Raw genomic sequence first — 22,543 nt, 5'->3', positions numbered from 1 at the left:
AACTGACCCATTGATAGAAGACAGATACACCTTGTGACTCAGCAAGGCATGCAGGGACATGCCTATGGACAGAACTCTAAGGTTTTTCCACGCCATGTGCTGGGTGGCTTGTGGTTGGAAGAAAGAAAGCACAAGACACATGGCAAAAGGACTATAAAAAGCATCATCATCATCATCATCTCCATTTTGTCTTCAATCCTGCTTCTTACTTCTGGAGGAACCTTGCTGCAAACTGAAGATCTGAACAAAGGACTGAATGACCCATCCCAGTTGTGGATGTACTCCAGAGGCTTGATATGAACCTGCAGTTTATTCTATCACTGCTACAAACCTGAACCAAGAACTTTACCATTGCTGTATGTAATTGATTCCATTTAACCAATTTTAACTCCCATCTATATTTCTTTCTTTTATGAATAAACCTTTAGATGTTAGATTCTAAAGGATTGGCAACAGTGTGATTTGTGGGTAAGATCTGACTTGTATATTCACCTGGGTCTGGGACTTGGTCCTTTGGGATTGAGAGAAACCTTTCTTTTTACTAGGATATTGGTTTTCATAACCATTCGTCCCCATAATGAGGGGCACTGGTGGTGATACTGGGAAACTAGAGTGTCTAAGGGACTTACTTGTGTGATTTATGGTAGCCAGTGGGGTGAGACTGAAGTACTCTCTGTTTGGCTGGTTCAGTGTGCCTTAATGTTAAAGAAAATCCAGCCTTGGGCTGTAACCAGTAGCGTAGCTAGGGGGGGAGCGGGGCAGCGGCCGCTCTCCCACTGAGCACAAGTGGCGCCTTTTCAATTTCTTGGCTCCTTTTTAATTTTTACTCACCCGGTGGCGCTCCGGGTCTTCGGCAGCAGGCCCTTCACTAGTTCCGGGTGTCTTTGGCGGCACTGAAGGACCCGCCGCTGAAATGCTGCAGAAGACCCGCAGAGCAAGTGAAGGTCCCGCTGCCGAGGTGCCGCCGAAGACCCGGAGCGCCGTCCCGTCAGTAAAAGCGCTGCCGGGTGAGTAAAAGCACCGCAGCGGGTGGCGCCTTTTTTTGAGATCATTCCCCCTGTTCCCTCCACCTGGCTACGCCACTGGCTGTAACTGCCCTGCTCTAAGCAATTTGTCCTGAATTGATACTTTCAGTTGTGTCCCTCCAGAGGCAGCATCCTGCGGCAAGGGCAAACAGGGATGAGGGGTGAAGCAGCCAAATAGGGGAGTTGGCGTCTTCAGCCGCACCCTGCTCTAACCATGGAGGTGGGCAGGTTCCTAGCGAACCAGCCCTGCAGCCTGAGCTTCCTGCCTGGCTGGCTAGGCAGCTAGTGAGAGTCCTGCCACTCAGCAGCACTGGGAGAGGACCCAGATCTGGATTCCTGAGTCCCAGGAATGGATTCTGGATGCAGGCCCAGGGAGGGGAAGGACTGGCCTGGACTCTCAGGAGGTGGGTGCCAGGCTGCTGCCCATGCCCTGCCCCCAAAGCTCCAAGCCCAGCTGTGTGGTTCCAAGACCTCTCCCCAGGCCAGCAGTGACCTTGGTGCCCCTCACTGGAGTGAGCTCTTGTGTGCAGCCAGCTCCGCTGAGCACAGCTCATTTCACAGCCCCCACTTAGCGCTGGCGAGGAGCAGCGCAGCATTGCAGGCCTCCCTTTTCACACCGGGCCCGTTTGACTCCTGCGTATGCTACATTGTTTGTCCTTATTTCCTGTCGCAACACCAGTGCCCAGAACAAAGCCCATTAGCAGGACAAAGCAGGCTCCAGGCCCCTGCATGCTCATGCCTAGTGGTCATCGTCCAAGCAAACTATCAGCGCCTCCCTTTGTTTACAAGATGATTCTAGTAGCCTCAGCTTGCTGGGAGCAACATCCGCAAGGCTCCTGTAGCCATAGGCGTGCGCAGCCCATTTCATTAGGGTGTGCACCCAGGGAGCCCCACCCTGCCCTAGCCCCACCCCCATCCTGCCCCCATCCACTCCCTCCTACTTCCCACCCCCTGACTGCCCCCCTCAGAACCTCCAACCCCCCTGCTCCTTGTCCCCTGACTACCACCTCCTAGGACCCCTGCCCTTAACTGCCCCCCAGAACCCCTCCCCCTATCTAAGCCTCCCTGCTCCTTGTCCCCTGACTGCCCCCCTAGGACCCTACCCCCTACCTGTCTCCTGACTACCCCGAACCTTATGCATATCCCTGCCCCTAGACAGACCCCCAGGACTGCCACACCTATCCAACTGCTCCCCACCCTCTGACAGCCCCCCCAGAACTCCTGACCTATACAACCCCCTCTGCTCCCTGCCTCCCCTCTGCTCCCTGCCTCCCCTAACCCCTCTCCAACCCCTGCCTCCTGACAGACCCCCCCAGAACTCCTGACTCATCCAACCCCCCAGCTCCTTGTCCCCTGACCATCGCCTCCAAAGACCCCCCCAATTGCCCCCCCAGGACCTTCCTTGCTCCCTGTCCCCTGACTGCCCTGACCCCTATCCACCCCCTGACAGACTGTGGGACTCTCATGCCCCATCCAACCCCCCCTGCTCCCTGACTGCCCCTAACCACCCCTCCGGGATCCCACCCCCTATCCAACCCATCCTGCTCCCTGTCCCCTGACTGCCCCCACCCCTTATCCAACCCCCCTGGCCCTGGACCCCTTACCATGATATGAGGGTCCTAGCCTCCCCGCGGAGCCAAACACTGCCCCACAGAAGCATGCAGCCCCAGCTCCACAGGTGGGATGGGAGACAGAGGGGCTCAGGCCAGCTCCACACAGAGTGGGGTCAGGGCTTCAGCTCTGCAACTTTTGCCACTAGGGTGGCTGGGGCTCCCGAGATGGGGACTTCAACCCCACATCTTCTGCCAGGGTCCAGGGCTTCTCCTCCCTGCCCCAGAGTGAATCCTCCGCTTCCCCCCCCCACTCCAGTGCAGCTTCTGCCAGGGTCCGGGCTTCTCTCCCCTCCCCCCAGTGCAGCTCCTGCCGTGGTCCAGGCTTCTCCTCTTCTCGCCCCCTCCCACCGGGCAGCTCCTGCCGGGGTCCGGGCTTCTCCCCCCCGCCAGTGCTGCTCCTGACGGGGTCCGGGCTTCTCCTCCACCCCCACTCTGTCCCCCCACGTGGCTCCAGTCCTGTCTGGGGCTTCTCTTCCCTAGGGTTACCATTCGTCTGGATTCCCCCGGACATGTCCGGCTTTTTGAGCTAAAAATAGCGTCCGGGGCGAATTTGTAAATGTCTGGACTTCCCCCCGCCGCGCCCCCCCCCCCCCCATGCAGAGCGTGCGCGGCTAACAGGGCAGCCGGCCGGATGGTGCCACTTACATGGGGCTCCGACAGCCAGAGAGAGCCCCTCCTCCTCTCCCCTGCAGCAGAGATCACTCCCTCCCTCCCTCCCTCCCTGCATTCGCAGATCGCCTCCGGCAGTCTGGAGCTCCTCCCCCGCTCCTCCTCCCCTGCTGCCCAGCGTGCCGGGACGAACGGCTCAGGCCGTTCCTGAGCAAGTTCACAGAGACATTAGGCGAAGGCCAACAACAAGGGGGCCAGGGGGTAGGAGAAGGGGCAGGGAGGTTCTAGAGGCGGCAGTCAAGAGATGGGGGGGGTCGGGAGTTCGGGGGGGCTTTCTTGGGGGGGTGGATAAGGTTTTGGGCAGTCAGGGTACAGGTGGGGGTAGGGTCCTGGGGGGCAGTTAGGGTGGGGGGGTCTTAGGAGGGGGCAGTTAGGGGACAAGGAACAGGGAGGCTTAATGGCTCTCTTAATGGCTCTCTTAATGGCTCTCCATGCGTCTCTGGACCCTCTCAGCTGTCGGGCTTGGACGGAAACATTGCCTGAGGGTAGTGAGAGAATGGGTTATCGGTGAGGTGGGGGTGGGCGTGAGCCCGGTCAATAGGGGCAACCCCTACCAAGATCTGAGCCTTTTCTCACACGCCCGTTAGAGCTCGACATTATGCTGTTTGGGACCCCTCTTTGAGGAAAGCCTCTGGATTGCAAGTCCAACCGCTACCTCCTCGTGGTGAGAGTCGGTAACTGGCTTGGATAGCCAGGCGGATTGCGGAGGACGAACCCACATCCCACATTCAGTGGGGTGTGGGACGGGGTTGGGCAGCCCCATATGGTGCCACAAGGATGCCCCCCTGGTAAGGGTAGCCTCCCCCAGGTACGGGTTGACTCCCCCTGGTAAGGGTTAGTTTCCCCCTGGAAAGGGTAAGTTTCCCCCAGGTACGGGTTAGTTTCCCCCTGAGAAGGGTAAATCTTTTAGCTATGGAAAAAAGTAATTTATATTTTTATACCGGATTGGCGCTGGACCGCGTTAATAACGCCCCCGCTGTTGGCTTTGATGCCCCGGCCGACAGTGTTAAATATATTAGGGGTGTGATCAGGGTCGCTGGACCAGTGGATAAAATGGTGTGGACTATAATGAAGTCTCATGAGAATGAGAGTGAGAATCAAGTCCTCCCAGTGGAGCATGGAGAGGAGGTAGAGGAGAATGTTTGTGATGATTGTGGTGAGGAGATTTTATCTATCTTACCGATGGTTTTTACAAGGGACACTTTTAATGATTTAACTATGGACAGTTTTAATCCAGATTTTAAGTATTTAAGTACATTTGATGATCCATATGTTAGGGAATCGGGATATCTTAATGCTCATTTAGTTAATGGGTCTAGTTTATTAAATAGTTTTAGACCAAGTACTGATTTTAATAGGGATCGTAATAAGGATCTTAACAGTACTGGTAGTAATATAAATATATTAGAAAGTAGTTCGTGGAAGGATGGGGTTTTTTATTTAGAGTATCCCGTTGATAGTTTTAATTGTCCAATATGTCCCCAGATATTACCAACATTTGGTAAATGGGCCAAACACATTAATGTGGTTCATAAAAGTAAAGCCATACGAGTTGTATGTAGTAAATGTGGAAAATCTTCTCAATATCGTAATATAGCTTGCCACTACCCCAAGTGCATACCCAAGAAGGCGGATACCCCAATGAAGAGCCATACGTGCTCGGTCTGTGGGCTTGGTTTTCATACTAGATCTGGATTGAGCCAACACTGTAGACATAGACACCCTGCTGTGAGGAATGAGCAAAGAAAAGAAGATATGGCTGCTAAAAGTAAGATCAAAGAGGGATCGATTAGATCTCGTATATGGACCAAAGATGAGGTTGCGCAGCTTATACAGTTGGAAAGGAAATATATTGGGAAAAGGAATATAAATAAATGTATTGAGAGCGAGATGAGGACCAAAACGAATAAACAAATATCAGATAAAAGACGAGAATTAGCAAAGAAGAAGTTAGTGGTAACAGGAGATAGGGAGGAAGTGACTGAGGTAGAGGACATTAGAGTAAATATTTTAGAAATTCCGCCCCCAAGAGAGAGGATTTTCCCACTAAAAGGACATCCAGAAGTGGATTTAGTGGAGAAAATATGTAAACGGGGAAAACAAAGTAGGGAGGGAAGAGAAATAATAAATAGTTTAGGGGAAATTGAAGGATTATTAAAGGAGGATTTAACAAAAGCTCTCAGATGGGCAATGTTGGAAAAATTATGTTATTCATTAGTAGAGGGAAAGGACCCTAGAAATGAAAGTCAAATAGAGTTGAGGAATAAAGGAAAAGGGAAGATGAGAAAGGAGGGGAGAAGGAAGCAATTTAATGCAAGTAGGAGATATGCTACAAAGAAAGCTAAGTATAAATTCTATCAACAATTATTTGATAAGGATAGAAGAAGATTGACTCGCATTATAATGGGAGAGCCAGATAAGGCTAAGTGTGCTATCCCTATGAAAGAAATTGAGGAATACTATGTAAATATTTTGGGAACAATTGGACATGGTAATATGATAGGGTGGCCATCATCCACAGAGAATGCGGATAATGATATATTAATGAGTCCGATCTCTGTGGATGAGATTAGAATAGCTTTAAGAGAAATAAGAAAAGATAGTGCTCCTGGCCCAGATAAAGTAAAAGTGAGCAATTTGTGGGATATTTTTAATTTAGACTCCTTAATACTTACAAAAATTTTTAATATATGGTTTCTAAATAGACAGGTACCAGATGAATTTAAGAAAAATAGAACGATTTTAATACCAAAGACACAAGATGAGGAGGAAATGAAGAAGTTAACATCTTGGAGACCATTGACAATTGGGTCAGTTTGGATTAGAATCTATACCAAAATATTAGCAAAAAGACTGGTGGAAACAGTTAAGATATGTAGTAGACAAAAAGGGTTTATATCCGCCCCTGGGTGTGAGGAAAATATTGCTATATTAGATAATTTGATTAAAGGGGCTAAACGAAATGGGAATGAAATTGCAATAGTGTTTGTAGATCTGGCTAAAGCATTTGATTCTGTGGGACACGGACATATAATATCCGGGTTGAGAAGATTTGGTATAGATGAACATTTTATAGATATTATTAGGGACCTTTATGATAATTGCACAACTAGGGTATGGGTGGGTGATGAAGCTACTGAGTCTATTTTAATTAGGAGGGGGGTCAAGCAGGGTGACCCGTTGTCCCCAATTTTGTTTAATATTGCTATGGATCCCCTTTTAACTAGATTAGAAGTAGAAGGAAGTGGTTTTTATGTTAAGGGTAATAGTGTCACGTCATTGGCTTTTGCCGATGATGTGGCAATTTTAAGTAGCTCATATAAAGGAATGATCAAAAATTTGGATATCTTAGAGGAGTTTTGTAAAAATACTAATCTCTCTGTTAATGTGAAGAAAATGAAAGGCTTTCATATTTTAACTAAACATAAAACCTATGTAGTTAATCCTAAGGATAATTGGCAGATAGGGTCAGAGGAGATTGAATATGTTCAACCAGGGGATTTTGAAAAATATTTAGGAGCTAGAATAGATCCCTGGATAGGTGTAGGGGGACCGGTACTTAAAGAAAAATTGAAAGATTGGAGTGAGAATTTAATTAAGGCCCCATTAAAACTGGCCCAAAAATATTAATTTTACAGACATACATCTTACCGAAGCTATTTTATAATCTTCTTTTAATAGAACCCCCTTTTAATCTTTTAGATGATCTTGATGTGTTAGTTAGAAAAATAGTTAAAGAGATTTTACATTTACCTCAGTGTACCACAGATGGGATATTTTATTCTAGAGGTAGGGATGGTGGTTTAGCTCTCACTAAGTTTAGTGTGCAAATCCCAAATATGTTAATTCGTAAATGGAGGAGACATATTGTCTCAAGAGATGATTGGATGGACCTATCTTATCTATATGCAGGAGAAAATCTTGTGGATAAAATATTGTTATTTAGTGCAGTAACATCTCATCCCAAGAAATGGAGGGAAGAGGAATTTTTAAGATGGTCGGAACTGAGATGTCAGGGAATAGGGATAAAATATTTTAAAAATGATTTAATTTGTAATTTGATTTTTAGAAACTCTAGTAAAGTTAAATCGTCAGCGTATATCGCAGCATTGCAGCTTAGGGCAAATATTTATCCTACTAGGGAGACATTAGCAAGAGGAAGAGGAGGTGTGAATGCTCTTTGTAGATGGTGCGGTAAAGTGCGGGAGACTGTTCCCCATATCTCAGGACAATGTTATAAGACTAAGAATGCTAGGATAAAAAGGCATAATAGAGTAGTGTCTGCAGTTGTAGATAAGGTTGGTAAATTAGGGTGGAAGGCAATAATAGAGCCCCATTTGAGAAATAGTAAGGGTGAGTTAAGAAAGCCGGATATTATATTTATAAAAGGAGATACAGCAGTGGTGGTTGATGTTACAGTGCGATGGGAGGATAATGCCGGAAGTTTGGAACAAGCCCACAGTGAGAAGGTGGCTTATTATCTTGAGTTAGAGGAAGAAATTAAAAACTTAACGGGAGGTAAAAATATCCACTTCTTTGGTTTTATGCTTGGGGCGCGTGGCAAGTGGAGTGAAGGGAATAATGATTTGTTACAATTATTGGGAATGAACAGAAGTAAAAATTTTAAGGAGAGTATATGTAGACTTGTTTTATATTCCACTATTGGTATGATGGCTATATTCAGTGACAGGTAAAGATCCCGGAGTTTCTATTCCGTGTATCTTGCCAAAACTAAATTTTAGCTATTTTGGTTTCCATGCTCTAAATTTAATATATTGTTTTGAACATTAACATATTTAGTGTTATTTAATATCTGTCCTTCAATAGAATGGTTTTAACTATATAATAAATACTTATTAATGGATGAAATTCCAATTTAAATTATTAGTTTTTTTTTTTTTTAACTACTGGATGTGGATGCGGACTGGCCGCGTATAGTAACCAGGAAAGGGCAGGTAGTCACGCCTGTACATAAATAGGGGGTGGAGGTTTGGGGGGCAGTTAGGAGCAGGGGTCCCAGGAGGGGGCAGTCAGGGGACAAGGAGCGGGGGGGTGTTGGGAGTTCTGGGGGCAGGGCTGTCAGGGGGCAGGAGTGGGGAGAGGGATCGGAGCAGTCAGGGGACAGGAAGCAGAGGGGTTTAAATGGGTCGGGAGTTCTGGGGTGGGCTGTCAGGGGGTGGGAAGTGGTTGGATTGGGCGTGGGAGTCCCAGGGGTCTGTCTGGGGGTGTGGATAAGGGTTGGGGCAGTCAGGGTACAGGTAGGGGGTAGTGTCCTAGGGGGCCAGTTAGGATGGGGGGAGGGTCTCAGGAGGGGGCAGTCAGGGGACAAGAGGCAGGGAGGCTTAGGTAGGGGGTGGAGTCCTGGGGGGCAGTTAGGGGCAGGGGTCCCAGGAGGGGGCAGTAAGGGGACAAGGAGCGGGGGGAGGGTCGGGTGTTCTGAGGGGGGTGGGAAGTGGGAGGGCCAGGGGCGGGGCTAGGGCAGGACGGGGGCGGGGCTAGGGCAGGGCTCCTCCTGTCCTCTTTTTTGCTTGCTGAAATATGGTAACCCTACTCTTCCCCCACCCCCGCATGGCTCCTGCCGGTATCTGGAGCTTCTCCCACTGCACCCAGCCCAAGCCTAGCTGGGCTCCCTTGGGTCACCTGCTGCCTGCTGTGGCCGGAGTGGAGCCTGGCTGGCAGGGAGAAGCCATACACGTTGACGCCATGGCCACCAGCCCAAGAGGTGCGGGGCAGCCCTAGGCAAACAGGGGCTGGCTGTGCTGCCGCTGCTAGCCCTGCACTCCCGCCCACACCTAACCCTAAGGCTTTTTTTTTTTTTTTTTTGGTGTGAGACTCACTCGGCCCCTGCCGGAGTAGGGAGGCAGGAAGCAGTTGATTTGAGCCTGCCCGGCAAACAGCTGAGGAGTGGAGGGGGGAGGAGCAGCCTTCCCAGCCGGAGCTCAGGGCATTAGGGTGTGCCGGGGCACACACGGCACACCCCGGGTGCACGCCTATGCCGGTAGCATGAACAAGCTTCGCAGCCTTAGCCTAACAGTGCATTCGAAAGCCCACCTATTCCTGCATCTGGGCACCAGATTCTCACCCTCCAGCTGCGTCTTGCCCTCAGTTTGCTCCCCCCACTTAGCACTTCCCAGCAATATTCAGCACCTCTGCAGGGAGCTGTCCAGTGCGGATGGGCCTAGGTGGCTCAGCGAGCCCTTAGGAAATGGGTGCAGCAGGGAGCAGCCAATGCAGGAGAGACAAGCAGCAGCCCAGGGACCTGAGCTACAGGAGAACTCCTTCAGCTGGTAGCAGTGGAAGGGATCTGAGCATCTGTGTAGGGCTGGCCACTAGGTGGTGCCATCCAATACACAAGGCCCATATGGTAGAGTGCAGCACACAGAGACTCTAGCTCCCAGGGTGCCCTGCCCAGCCAGGCTCTGCAGGGCTGGCTGTGGGCATTGGTTGCCCTGCTGCAATCTGTGCCCTCCTCATACCCAGGCAGCCCGTCTGCTCCCTGCCCAGTCAAGGGCTGCCTTCCCTTGCCCCTGCAGACTCACTCACCTGCCCCTCTTTCAATGGCTCAATCCAGTATTGGGTAGCCCTGCCAGCCGCCACCCCACCACGCTGTCACACGGGGCCCGTCCACCCAGCTCACCCCTGCCCGTGCTGATCATGCCCCAGCCCACATAGTGCTCTGGGCACCTGCTCCGGCCTTCAGCCACACAATGTGCCCCCTTGTAACACCACCCATCTACACATTTTAGAGTTTATGAAGGCCAGGAACCCCAGGCAGACCCATGGCCTCCTCATTTAGGCCCCTGGCCTCCCCACTCCAGCCAAACTCCTCCCCCCTCCCCCCGATGGGTCCCTGGCCTCCCCACTCCAGCCAGACCCCCCCACCCCCAGCCAGGCCCCTGGTCTCCCCACTCTAGCCAGGCCCCTCACCCCCCCCAACTCTTGCCAGTCCCCTCCAGTTATGCTGGCACTCCTATGCCAGCCAGCTAGCACCCTAGCCAGACACGTTGGCCCCACACTCTGGACAGGCCCTTCCTCCACCAACCTGAGCCTCCCACGATGGCAATGGATGGCACGGCTCTGACCTCAAGGGGCACCCCCATGCTGCCAACAGCTGGCACACTGCCTGAGCCAAAAGCCAACAGCACCAACGATTGACAGGGCAGCTGGAGCCTCCCAGGAGAGGGCAGGGGGGCAAGAATGGGCACAAACCTGCCTCCGATTCTCCAGCCTACTCTGCCCTGGGCACAGACCCCTGCAGGTGGGGGCCCTGCTGTCCACTCTTCCCATCTACCCCAACAGCGCCCTCTGTAGACCTGAGCCCTGGCCATGGGGGTGAGAGGGACCACGGGCCAGAGACGGAGCAGCAGGCAGAGGCAGCTCAAGATAAAGCTGCCGCCCTAGACAGCACGGCCACGGGCTGCCCCTGCACCACTCAGATTTGGCCCAGCTGGGCAGGTCTGCCACCCTAGGTGCTGCCCGGCGTTCCCAGCGCCAGGGGCTTCTAGCTGCAGGGCCCAGTACTGGGGTGTTGGCTGGGGGCAGCCCCATCGTGCCAGCTCCGAGAGTCGCGGCTGCAGAAAAGTCTGAGAAACAATGGACCGCGTGGCACATGCTGCTTTGCCGCAGGCTCCGTCCCCCAGCATGGCCTGACTCGGAGGGTGGGGCACCGCCTGTGCTGCAGCGGCTGCAGGTGGACCTGGCACTGAGGGTGGAGGGACAGTGGCACCAGCTGAGGGCTCCAGAACACGGGGAATCTGGTCCCTGGCATAGCGCTGGGTAGGAGCCCAGGGGGGTGACTGGTAGCACCTTTGGGCCATGTCCGGCTGGCCCATCTCCTGCACTGAATCCTTCAGTGCCGCTGCCCTCCAGTGGTGCTTCTGAGTTACTGCAGGACCGTTCTCTCTCCCTTACACCTGTAGCAGGCCAATGGGGGGGGGCGCTCTGGGACAGGGCAGGGGGCCCCCCGCACTGTGCTGGGGAGGAGGCTGGGTGCTGAAGAGCGACCCTGCTGGGGCAGGGGCTGCAGGGCACAGCAAGCGGCCTCACTGTCCACCCCCGTGTGCCTGTGGGAATAGAAACACCCCACAACCAGCACGGCCCCACACTTCTGGAGATGGGGCCCCTCCCACCTACCCCACAGGCCAATGCAAACCCAGAGCAGGCCGGGGCTGCCCAGGAGGCTGGGTGCCAGCAGCAGGAGGGCGATGCGACATTGCCATGACATCATTCTGCTGCCGGGTGTGTGGGTAGAGGGGCTGGGCCAGCTGGTTCCCTCGCTAGGGCCTGAGCTCTGCCCTCTGTGAAGCCAGCCCCAACCCAGTGCTGTGGGAAGGTGTGTCCCATGTAGTGGCTGGTGAGGAGCTGAGCAAGGGGTTGTCCCGGGCTGGCACTCCCTAGGGATGTTACCCCTGTCGGCTTGCCCCTGGCTGCAGGGGCAGGTCGGGCGGGAACCTCGAGCTCTGGGACATGGTTTCCCTATTGCGACTCCTCCCTGGGCACCATGGGGATACCACTGGCATTTGAGGGACCTGCCCTAGAAAGCAGAGGGTGTGTGTGGTCCAACGGCACCCTGGCACCCAGCTTTGTTCAGCGCTGTGTTGCCACAGCCCCTGCCCTCACGCTGCCTCCTCGGTGCCATTGTCATGATCTTAGGGCAAGCCCCGGGGCCAGGCCAGCCTGGAAGAACTGGCCATGGATACTGAATTCCTCTCTGCCCTGGAAGGTACCCCCCCTGTGACGAAGTGGGGTATTTTCTTGTTTTTTCTTGTTTTAGGTGGGGTTTCAATGGTTTGCATGCGGAGGGGGTGGGACACAGTTTCCCTGGGTGTTACTGGTTTAAGGAGGTGAGGGGAGAGGGAGTTTGTTGTTACAGAGGACTGGAGAGGGAACGTGGGACCCCAGCCAATGGCCTGGAGGATGGATACCCCAGCGACCGGTGACCTGAGACCCCGACCCGGAGACCCAGCTCAGGAGTTGCAGCCGGTTCTGGCCAGTGGGAGAACAATGGGCTGCAGAGTGAGGACCCAGTGACCTAACCAGCTGGTTCCAGCCAGAGGACAAAAGCGAGGAGAGGAGGCCCCAGTTTACAACCCTATTTACCTGGAGAGAAGACAATGGACAGAGGCGGGGCTTGGGAGCTCAGATGCCCAGCTGGGAAGCAGGGGGGCTCTGGGCTGGAGAGGGGGAGCAGGCAGAGCCCACTTGGATGCAGAGAGACTGGGATGTGCTGGGCTGAGGGAGGCCAGGCCTGAGGCCCTGAGAGTTTCCTTTGCTATGTTCAACTCTCAATAAATCCTCCTGTTTTATGCTGGCTGAGAGTCACTCCGGTCTAGAGAACAGGGTTGCATCAACCCCTTCGGGGGTAGAGGCCCCGGGGGTCCAGAGCGAGTGGACTCCCTGAGGGGGCCCACGGCAGAGACAGACGTGCTAAGGCTCAGAGAGGTGCGGCTCCAGGAGGTGGAGGGGCCTGACCCCGAGAGAGAGTGGACCCCCGAGAAGGGCTGTCGCACTGAAAGGGGCACCCCCCACGGACCGCACGAGGCCAAGAGTGGGCACGATCTGTGAGTCTGTGACACACACACACACCCCTCCCCCCGAGGGCAGAGCTGGGGCAGGGGGTGGGACAGCGGAAGGGACGCCTGGTCCCTGAGCCTGCAGGGCCATGAACCCGGCTGTGCAGGCAGGAAGCTCCTGCCAGGGTTGTGTGTGAGAGGTCATGCCCTGTGCCTCAGGGCCCTACCCCAAACAGCCCTGGCTCCTAGCCCACAGTGTGGGCAGAGAGCTTTCCAGCAGCATGGCGTGCCCCGCTAGTGCCAGCCCCTATGGCTGCACCCCTAGCCACTGGGCCCTCCACTCAGCCCAGAGAGCACCAGCAGCCGTGTGGGGCACTGGGCCAAGAACCAAGACAAACAATTCCTATATCCACAGACTGTCACAGGATGTTCCGAGGCCTTGGCTCCATGCGGCCTCCAGGTGGCACTGGGAGGGAAAGGTTGCCCGCAGTCCTGCGCCCTGCTGAGGACATAGCGTGACAGCCAGGCCCAGCTGTCCCTGCGCCGGGTGGGAGCCAAATTTCCATCCACCACTTTGAACAAGCCCCCATGGAATCAGGACAAAGAGCCCAAATTCCAAAGCTTCCCCCAAACCAAAACATTGTGATTCGAGAACTTGTTGGTTTTGATGTTCCCTTTGTATTAAAATAGTTGCTGTGTCTCTTCGCTACACAATAAATATCAGGTAGAATATCAGGTAGTGGTCAGCATCCCTGTCCAGTGCCAGGCAGTGCCAATGGTAGCCCAGCTGGGCGCTGGCGCCTCCTCACATCATGTCGCCACAGCCCCCTGGTGTGCTGCCCAGCCCAGGTCTCCCTGGCCAGCTCTGACTGCGTTCCTGGTGCCATGCGGGTGGAGAGCACCCCCTAGCACGCAGCAGCTGCTTCACCCTCCTCCCCGCTAGAGGCCAGCTCGTCCTCGGAGCCCGGCACTGACGGGCTGGACAGGCCAGGCTCCAGGTTGACATAGGTGACGCTCAGGTTAATGTAGTGCTCGCCCTTCAGGGAGGCCATGATACACTCCACCTCCCCAATCAGGGCAGAGAAGGTGGGGCGCTCCTCGGGGCTCGGAGCCCAGCAGCTCAGCATCACTGCGTACCTGCCCCGACGAGAGATCCCGTTAGAGTCAGGACAGGCCCAGGAGCAGGGAGCTCAGCCAGACACCAGCACCTCCCTCTCCCACACCTGATCCCCGCATGCCAAACCATCCCAAATTCCCCTGCTGGGCCCCCTGCACTCCACAACCCCATGCACCAGGAAAGGGAAGCCCAAAGGGGGTGTCCTGAGTGAGGGGATGAGGAGGCTCTTGGGGGCGCCGGGCCGGGCACTGCTCACTGGGGGGCTGGCCGGCAGAAGTTTGGGAGCTGGGATATGTGGGGTTGATGTGGGGGACACAGGACGGAGCGCGGTTGTGGGGGCAGAAGGTCCCCAGGGGCCCTGGGCCACCCTCTGCTCCCCGCGAGGAAGAGTGCACAGTACTCACAGCGAGTCCGGGCAGTACTCAGGCTGTGGCAGACGCCGGCCACTCAGCAGGTAGTGCGTTATGTCGTAGGGATCCACCTCGGGGTACGGTGGGGCCCCACGTGTCAGCAGCTCCCACAGGAGGACTCCGAAGGACCACTGTGCCGGAGAGAACAGGGGTCATTCCAGCGGCACCATGCGTGCGGCCCCCTGGAGTCTCCCACTGCATATGTGGGCACCGCCTGAAGGGACCCTGATCTGGGGCCTGGCCTGGGCAGTGCCCACAGCAGCAGGCATGGGAGAATCTGCCCCATCAGGTCTCTGGTCTTCACCAGCGAGGGGACAGCTACATTCCCACTCCTCCCCCAACTCTTTACCTCTGGCTACCTGACCTGCCCACCCGCCAGAGAGCCATATTTTGAGGCTCCACGTAGGCCCAGCATGGGCCAGCAAGGACACGGACCTCCCTGGGTCAGCGACGTCAGGAGTGGTGTCCGCTGGCACTGAGCTCTGACCCTCGGGCTGCGTTCTGACCCCTGGGCCATGCTCTCCCCACGCTGGTCTCTGACCCCTGGGGACGGGCTCTGCCTGGGCCGCACTCTCCCCTCCCTTGCACAGCGATGGGAATGCCAAGTGGTAGGAGATGCCAAGACCCCCGTTGTGCAGCAAAGGAAGCTCAGCTGGAGGCCAAGTGCTCAGCGAGTGCTGCTCTGTGTCAGTCACGCTGGCTGGCAGGGCTCTGCCCACTGCCACCTGACACAGCACAGCCAGCGCAGGTGGCAGGCTGCTGGGAAAGGGCAAGCCACAGGTAATGGGTCTAAACTTCCAAAGCCCCATGTGCCATGGGGGGCATGTAACACTGGCCACTAACCCTGGCTCCGTCAGCCATGCGCCCAGGGTGCCCGGTGGGAGGCAGGGTCCAGCCGGGGCGGGAGCTGGCATGAAGAGGAGAGCAGAGCTCTTTCCTGGACTTGGAGCAGCTGGGAGTCATATAGGGCCATTCTGCGGTCACTTGCCATAGCCACCCAGCTCCTGGGCGCCCCCCAGTGGGCGTGGCATGGGCACAGGCAATGCACTAGCCCCACACACAGCCCACCCCACACTCACTACGTCCGACTTGGTGGTGAATTTCTGGATCTGCAGGCTCTCGAGTGCCATCCACTTGACGGGCAGCTTGGCCTGGCGGTGCTGCCGGATACTGTAATACTCCCTATCAAAGACGTCCCGGGCCAGGCCGAAATCCGCCACCTTCACCATGAACGTCTGGTCCAACCTGCAAGGAACAGATGGAGCTGGAGGGAGCGTGGGAGGAGGACCAGCCTGGTCCCCACCGCCCCGGGGAATGCCAGCTGAGCTGGTGGCACTGCTCCGGGAGCCTGGCATTCGGAGCTGCTTATCTCCAGCCCCCAGACATCTGGACCCAAAGCCATGGGCGGGCACTCAGGGACCACTGGCACACAGGCTGGCAGGTCTCAGTGCAGCTCCCAGGGCCATGCGTCCACCCTCCCAGCTGGCAGAGTAACTGTTCCTGGGCCATGAACCCCATCCTCATAATAGCAGGGTTCCTTCTGAGGCGGTTTGACTAACACACGCCCTGCTGCTGCCCAGGCTCAGCCAGCACCGAGCGGGCATGCCAGGTCCAGTACCCACCAGCCCCAGGCTGAGCTGGCACTGAAGGGACATGCCAGGCCCTGGTACCCACCAGCCCCAGGCTCAGCCGGCACTGAGGGGGCAGTGTCAGGCCCTGTTACCCACCAGCCCCAGGCTCCACTGGCACAGAAGGGGCAGTGCCAGGCCCTGGTACTCACCAGCTCTGGGCTCAGCTGGCACAGACAGGGCTTGCCAGGCCCTGGTACCCACCAGACCCAGGCTCAGCCAGAACAGAGGGGGCACTGCCAGACCCAAGTACCCACCAGAACAAGGCTAAGCGAGCACAGAGGGAGCAGTGCCAGGCCCTGGTACCCTACAGCCCCAGGCTCAGCTGGCACAGAGGGTGTGTTCCAGGCCCAGTTACCCATCAGCCCTAGGCTCAGTTGGCATAGAGGGGAGTGCCAGGCCCTGGTACCCACCAGCCCTGGTCTGAGCTGACACAGAGGGGACAGTGCCAGGCCCCAGTACCACCAGCCCCAGGCTCAGCCAGCACAGAGGGGACAGTGCCAGGCTCCGGTACCCACCAGCCCCAGGCTCAGCTGGCATAGAGGGGGCAGTGCCAGGCTATTATACCCACCAGCCCCTGGTACCCACCAGCTGTGGTCTGAGCTGGCACAGAGGGGACAGTGCCAGGCCCCGGGTACCCACCACCCTGGGCTCAGCCAGCACAGAGGGGGCAGTGCCAGGCCCCAGTACCACCAGCCCCAGGCTCAGCCAGCACAGAAGGGACAATGCCAGGCCCCAGTACCCACCAGTCCCAGGTTCAGCTGACACAGGGGGGGCATGCCAGTCCCCATAGCCCTCCATTCCTATCAGCCAGCCCTGGGCTTGCCAGCGGCACTCAGAGGAATGGGTGCCATGGCCTGGGCTCCCGAGGCCAGTGTGCCTGGACAGAGCGTCCCGTTGGGAAGCGAGTTGCAGTAAAAAGGATGCTGAGGAGTGTGCCCGTGAGTGCTCCAGGCTAGCGAGGCATCCCCAGCATACCGCAGCTGGGCACGCAGGCCCCAGACACCCACCCACCACACTCACATGCAGTTCCTGGCAGCCAGGTCCCTGTGCACAAATTTCATGTGGGCCAGATAGTCCATGCCCTGCGCCACCTGCAGCCCGAAGCCTATCAGGTCCTTCACCGTCGGGTTCTGGGGAGACAGGAGCAGGGAGACATGCAGCCCCATCCCTCGTGCCTGGGCACAGCCCAGCCCCTACCTGGCACTGCAATGGCTGGAGGGCAGCGCAAAGGGGCAGTGGCAGAGCTGGGGGAGGAGAATGCATGGCACCTTCTGCTAGCCAGGTGAGCCCCTCACCTTCCCAGCACAAAGCAGCCCTGCTGGCCAGCGAGCCTGGAGAGAACAGCATCAGGACAGGGGCGGGGCTCCTGGGAGCCAGGGGGACTTGGTGGCTGGCGGGTGGGAGGAGCAGATGGGCTCTGCTGGGTGTCCATCAGCCCCCATCTCACCCTCCTGCCCATTTGGCAGGCAGCACAACCCCCTGCCCCAGACCCAGGCACCCCCTGCCCCACTGGGACCCTGTGATCCAGAACGTCCCCTGTCCCCTGCAGCAGCTTCAGCCTAGCTGACAGGTCTGGCAGCTCCTGGAAACCCAATGGCCGTGGTGCTGCCTGGCCGCATCTGCTGGCCCCCGCGCCCAGGGCAGGGCCGGGCCGGAGAACACAGGCTGGCTAGGCAGGTAGCTGCATGGGGCCTGGCTCTGCGGGCAGGGGGTGTGATGTTATTAATATGAACTGGGACCGTATAGATCATTGTTGCCACCACTGTTATATATTTGCAGCAAATATTGTACAAAGGTTGTCGTGTGAGGTGTCTATGAAGAGGTTATAATTTGCTGGTTATCTGTATATGTGTATCATTTTTGTATCTGAAGTTATGAATATGGGCTATGTACTTGTATCTCAAATGTATTTGATTCCAAGTAGACTCAGTGAAGCATTTGGTCAGCTTCTCGAGAAGGGACTATTCTCAGTAAGTGCCCAATCAAGAAACACTTAACTGACAATGGACTTTGAGAGATGCCAATTTCAAACTAACACGTAAACAATGGCGTCGGCCTGCAAACTGAATCATGCATGGACATGTGACTTGCCCATGTAACTCCAGATTCCCTCTTGCTGCTGTGATTTTCCACAGTAAAAACCAAGGAGTGTCCTTCCATGGGCAGAGAATATAAAAGGCCCTGAAAACTCCTCCATCTGGTCTTCAATCCTGCTTCTTGCCTATGGAGGAACCTTGCTGCAAACTGAAGCTCTGAACAAAGGACTGAATGACCCATCCCAGCTGTGGATGTACGCCAGAGACTTGATTTGAACCTGCAGTTTATTCCATCACTGCTGCAAGCCTGAACCAAGAACTTTGCCATTAGTGTATGTAATTAATTCCATTTAACCAATTTTAGCTCTCATCTATATCTTTTTCCTTTTATGAATAAACCTTTAGATTTTAGATTCTAAAGGATTGGCAACAGCATGATTTGTAGGTAAGATCCGATTTGTATATTCACCTAGGTCTGGGGCTTGGTCCTTTGGGATTGGGAGAACCTTTTTTCTTTTACTGGGGTATTGATTGTCATAACCATTCGTCCCCTTAACAAGTGGCACTGGTGGTGATACAGGGAAACTGGAGTGTCTAGGGGTATTGCTTGTATGACTTATGGTTAGCCAGTGGGGTAAAACCAAAGTCCTCTCTGTCTGTCTGGTTTGGTGTGTCTTAAAGGTGGAAAAACCCAGAGGTGAAAGTAACTTAAAGGACTTACCGGTACACCGGAGTCCTGAGCGGGGCAGAGCCTCAGCTGGAAGAGGCATGGCCTCAATGGGAAGAGGTGGGGCCTTTCAAGATTTAAAGGCCCTGGGGCTCTGGCTGTGGCTGGGAGCCCCAGGGCCTTTAAATCACCCCGGAGCTACCAGCTGCAAAGGCGGCTAGGAGCCCCGGGGCTCAGGGGCAAATTAAAGGGCCCGGGGCTCCGGCTACCGCAGAGCTCCGGGACCTTTAAATCACCGTGGGAGCCCTGCCACTGCTACCCTGGGCGACAGGGCTCGGGCTAGGGCTGGGGTAGCGGCAGCAGGGTTCCGGTGGTGATTTAAAGGGCCCGGGGGCTCAGGCCGCTGTGGGGAGCCCCAGGCCCTTTAAATCTCAGCCGAAGCCCAGTTCCCGGGGGCCCAGGGCTCCGGCAGCCGGGCTCGGGCAGGGATTTAAAGGGCCCAGTGCTCCTGCCACCCAAGCCCAGCAGTGATTTTAAAAAGCCCGGGGCTCTCCGCAGTGGCTGGAGCCCTGGGCCCTTTAAATCACCCATGGGGAAAATGGTCCAGTCCGGACTGTACCGGCTTACTTTCACCTCTGGAAAAACCCCAGCCTTGGGCTGTAACTGCCCTGCTCTAAGCAATTTGTCCTGAATTGGTACTCTCAGAAGTGTCCCACCAAGGGCAGCATTGTTACAGGAGGTTACCCGTTCTCCTCTGCCCCCAGCCAGGGTGACCCTGCCTTTGCCTGGCCCATGCTTACCCGTTCCTTGGAGCGGATGAAGTGCCGGAGGTCTCCGTGCTTCATGTAGGGCAGCACGACCAGGGGCAATCCCTGGCGTGGCAGGCAGACACCCACCAGTGACAGGACGTGGGGGTGATGGAAGCTCTTCATGAGAATCCCCTCCTTCAGGAACTCCTCCACCTCCTCCACATCGGTGATCCCTGGGACCAAGCACAGCCATGAGGCTGGGGCACCAACCAACCAGGAAGCTGCATCGCAGGGACAGGCCCCAGGGGATGGGGCGACTTGGGCTGTCCGGAGCACAGCAAGGAGCAGCAGAGGGCACGGGAGAGCGGTGGCTAAATCACAGAGGGGTTACGCCCATGCCATGGGACACCACACCCAGCCACCAGCCAGGCACAGCAGGGGCCGGGCACACACACGCTTCCTGGCCCCCAGCATTGGCAGCTGCACAGTGGAAAGGCCTGAAAATGCCCAGGAGTCAGGCATTGCCCAGATAGGTGGGGTTCCTGCTCTATTCACCTCCTGGTCCTTGGCCCACAACCTGGCACGAGTGAAGGGCCAGCACAGGAAGCAGGCGGAGCTCGGAGGGACCCCAGGGGGGGATAGGGATTTGGGACCCCCTAGAGCACGGCAGAGGCAACCCCTGTGGGAGAGCAGGCCAGGAGCCAGAGGGAGGGGCACTCACGGTTCAGGGATTTGACGGCGCAGTGGATCTCCCTCTCTGACAGATCTCTGTACATGCCGTGGTACACGCTCCCGAAATGCCCTGGCCGGGAAAACACAGGCACCCTGGACAGAGCCGCCATGCAGCAAGGAATGCCCCGAGCTGCCCTTTGCTCCAGCCCCCAGCCAGCCTGCCACAGGCAGGGCAAACACCTAGAGTCCAAGAGGATGGGCTGGAAGATGGCAGGGGGGCTGGGAGGGTGTCAATGCTGCAGGGCCCAGATGGGCACCAGATACAGCAGGAGGGCTGGGGCTGCATTACTGCGGAGAGGCACCCCCACATACTGGATATGGCCAAGGGGACGTGGCCCTGTTGGCGCCAGAGGGCCCAGATGGGCACCAGATACAGCCAAGGGAACGGGGCCATGTCGGTGCCGCAGGGCCCAGATGTGCACCAGATACGGCCAAGGGGACAGGGCCATGTCAGCGTCGCAAGGCCCAGACCGGCACCAGATACGGCTAAGGGGCCGGGGCCATGTCGGCACCATTGGGCCTGGTCGGGAACCGGATATGGCTGAGGGGATGGGGCCATGTTGGCATTGCAGGGCCCAGACAGGCACCAGATATGCCTTGCCCTGCTGTGGGGCCTCCAGGCCAACCTGACAGGCTCCCCCACAGGACTGTTCTGCGCTGGGCCGGGTACTGCCCCTCATCGGGTTCAGAGAGGTGACCTAGCTGGGCAACAGCCACCAGCCGCAGGCATGCACCTGGCACTCCGGGGAACGGGCTGATCTTGGCGCAGCCAAACTATGCCATGCTGCTCAGCCCGAGCCCTCAAGCCGTGGGCAGGGACCAGTCCCTCCGACCAGGGGAGCAGCCAGGGCCAGGCAGCGAGGCTGTGGCGGGTGTGAACTCTCCCCTGCCCCGTGCCCAACCCCGCATGCGATGCCACAGATGAACACCATCCGTGCTGGATCAGCACCACATGGGGGCTCTTGTTAGTACTGAGCTTCTCTGGGGTGGGACCTTGACACAGAGGGAATGCCAGCGCTCACTGTGCAAAGCTGCATGTGCCACACGGGCCCAGCCCAACCCAGCTATGGCTCAGTGCTCCTTGTGCCAGTCGGTATGTGCCACACAGGTCCAGCTTAACCCAACTACAGCTCGGCACTCACAGTGCCAGGCTGCGGGTGCCACACAGGCCCAGCCCAACCCAACTACGGCTCAGCGCTCCTGTGCCAGGCTGCGGATGCCATGAGGGCTCGACCCAGCCGCAGTTCAGCACTCACTGTGCCACGCTGCCGTGCCAGGCGGGCCCTAACGCTAACCTTTGCCGATGACCCGGTCCCAGTGTGTTAGCAGCCGCTCCTCTGGGATCAGGATGTCCTTCACCTCCTCCAGCAGCTCGGGACGGAGGTTTTCGATGCAACAGGACGGCATCCTCACAAGTGGCATGGCAGAGCTGTTGCTACTGCCCACGTAGGAGGCATCTCGGAAGCGCCTGCTAGCAAAACCACCGCTGGGAGTGGCTGCTGGGGGCAGCACCGCCAGGAACCGGGCAGAGAGAGAAAAGTCAAAGCGAGACCCTGGCAAAACCCTTCCCCTCCACTGGATCAGCCTGTGTGCCCTGCTGCCTGCCCCCCACTGGGGCAGAGAGAGGAACTGCCCCTCAGAACATCCCCAGAGTCTCCCGATCAATGCACACCAGCCCCGCGAGGGCCCCCAGGCATTGCAGTGCTGGGAGCTTGTGGGCGGGGGTCCCACGGCCGGCGAGCACCAGTTGACAGGAGCTGCACACAGCCACGGCCGAGACCCGTCCACTGGGGCAGAATAGAAGGGAGCCGACTGACATGCTGGTGCGGCTCTAACACGGGCAGGGCTGCCCCAAGCTGGGCAGGCCTTTCCCAGCTGGTGCTGGGGGGGAGGGAGGGGAGGGGTGTCTGCTGCAAGGATGGTGACTTGGCCCTGCCCCCACAGGCTGCAGGCACAGTGAGCAGTGCCCCCTGGCATGACAGTTCCTTACCCTGCACATCCCGGTAGTCCATGAAGGAGGGGAGCAGGGCAAAGCTGGGGGCATTCCCATTGGGATTCATCAGCATCTCCAAATTCTCGGTCCCTGAGGACATGAAACAAGAAGCCGTTCAGAGTCTCAAGAGCCAACGCTGGCCTAGTGGCCTGGCCCACTTCTGCCGGGTACCAGATATCCCATTGGCCACAGGCATCGCTCAGCCCCCCTGCCACACTGAGAGGATGGGAGGCCCAGCCCACCCTAAGGACTGGTGCAGCATCAGTAACGATGTGTGTGGGGGGAGGGCAATTTCTTGGTGCCTAGATAGCAGGATGATGTGCACATTGCCTGTAATGCCAGAAGACACTCCCCCATGGTCATGGGGCACAGTCCAATTCACCCAGGTA

General features: G+C 56.5%; 2 protein-coding genes across 19 annotated transcripts in view; both read right to left on the bottom strand.

The window, feature by feature from the left end:
- The window catches only part of MST1R (macrophage stimulating 1 receptor), a 72,775-nt gene that overhangs the window by 5,337 nt on the left and 44,895 nt on the right, over positions 1-22,543 (bottom strand). For 13 of the 18 annotated variants that reach the window (XM_065551425.1, XM_024111172.3, XM_042850039.2 and 10 more), the window contains 8 exons: positions 22,152-22,244; positions 21,457-21,660; positions 20,151-20,231; positions 19,481-19,662; positions 16,998-17,107; positions 15,426-15,591; positions 14,341-14,477; positions 13,478-13,956 (listed from right to left, as the gene is read on the bottom strand). In XM_065551425.1, coding sequence (XP_065407497.1) covers positions 13,725-13,956; positions 14,341-14,477; positions 15,426-15,591; positions 16,998-17,107; positions 19,481-19,662; positions 20,151-20,231; positions 21,457-21,660; positions 22,152-22,244 — 1,205 coding nt within the window. In that variant the 3' untranslated portion in view covers positions 13,478-13,724. Of the gene's footprint in view, positions 1-13,477; positions 13,957-14,340; positions 14,478-15,425; positions 15,592-16,997; positions 17,108-19,480; positions 19,663-20,150; positions 20,232-21,456; positions 21,661-22,151; positions 22,245-22,543 lie in introns of those variants that run through there. The other 5 variants (XM_065551419.1, XM_065551420.1, XM_065551427.1 and 2 more) reach the window with 3 other exon arrangements.
- LOC135972670 (myb/SANT-like DNA-binding domain-containing protein 2) overlaps positions 3,864-22,543 on the bottom strand; it is an 82,463-nt gene continuing 63,783 nt past the window's right edge. The window contains exon 3 of the mRNA XM_065551431.1: positions 3,864-6,725. The gene's annotated coding sequence lies outside the window, so the exon portion shown is untranslated. The remainder of the gene's footprint in view (positions 6,726-22,543) is intronic.

The sequence above is a fragment of the Chrysemys picta genome, chromosome 7, assembly GCF_011386835.1.
Source record: "Chrysemys picta bellii isolate R12L10 chromosome 7, ASM1138683v2, whole genome shotgun sequence".
Lineage (NCBI taxonomy): Eukaryota > Metazoa > Chordata > Testudines > Emydidae > Chrysemys > Chrysemys picta.
Note: the sequence above shows the minus strand (reverse complement) of the source record. Positions and strands in the feature narration are given on the sequence as shown.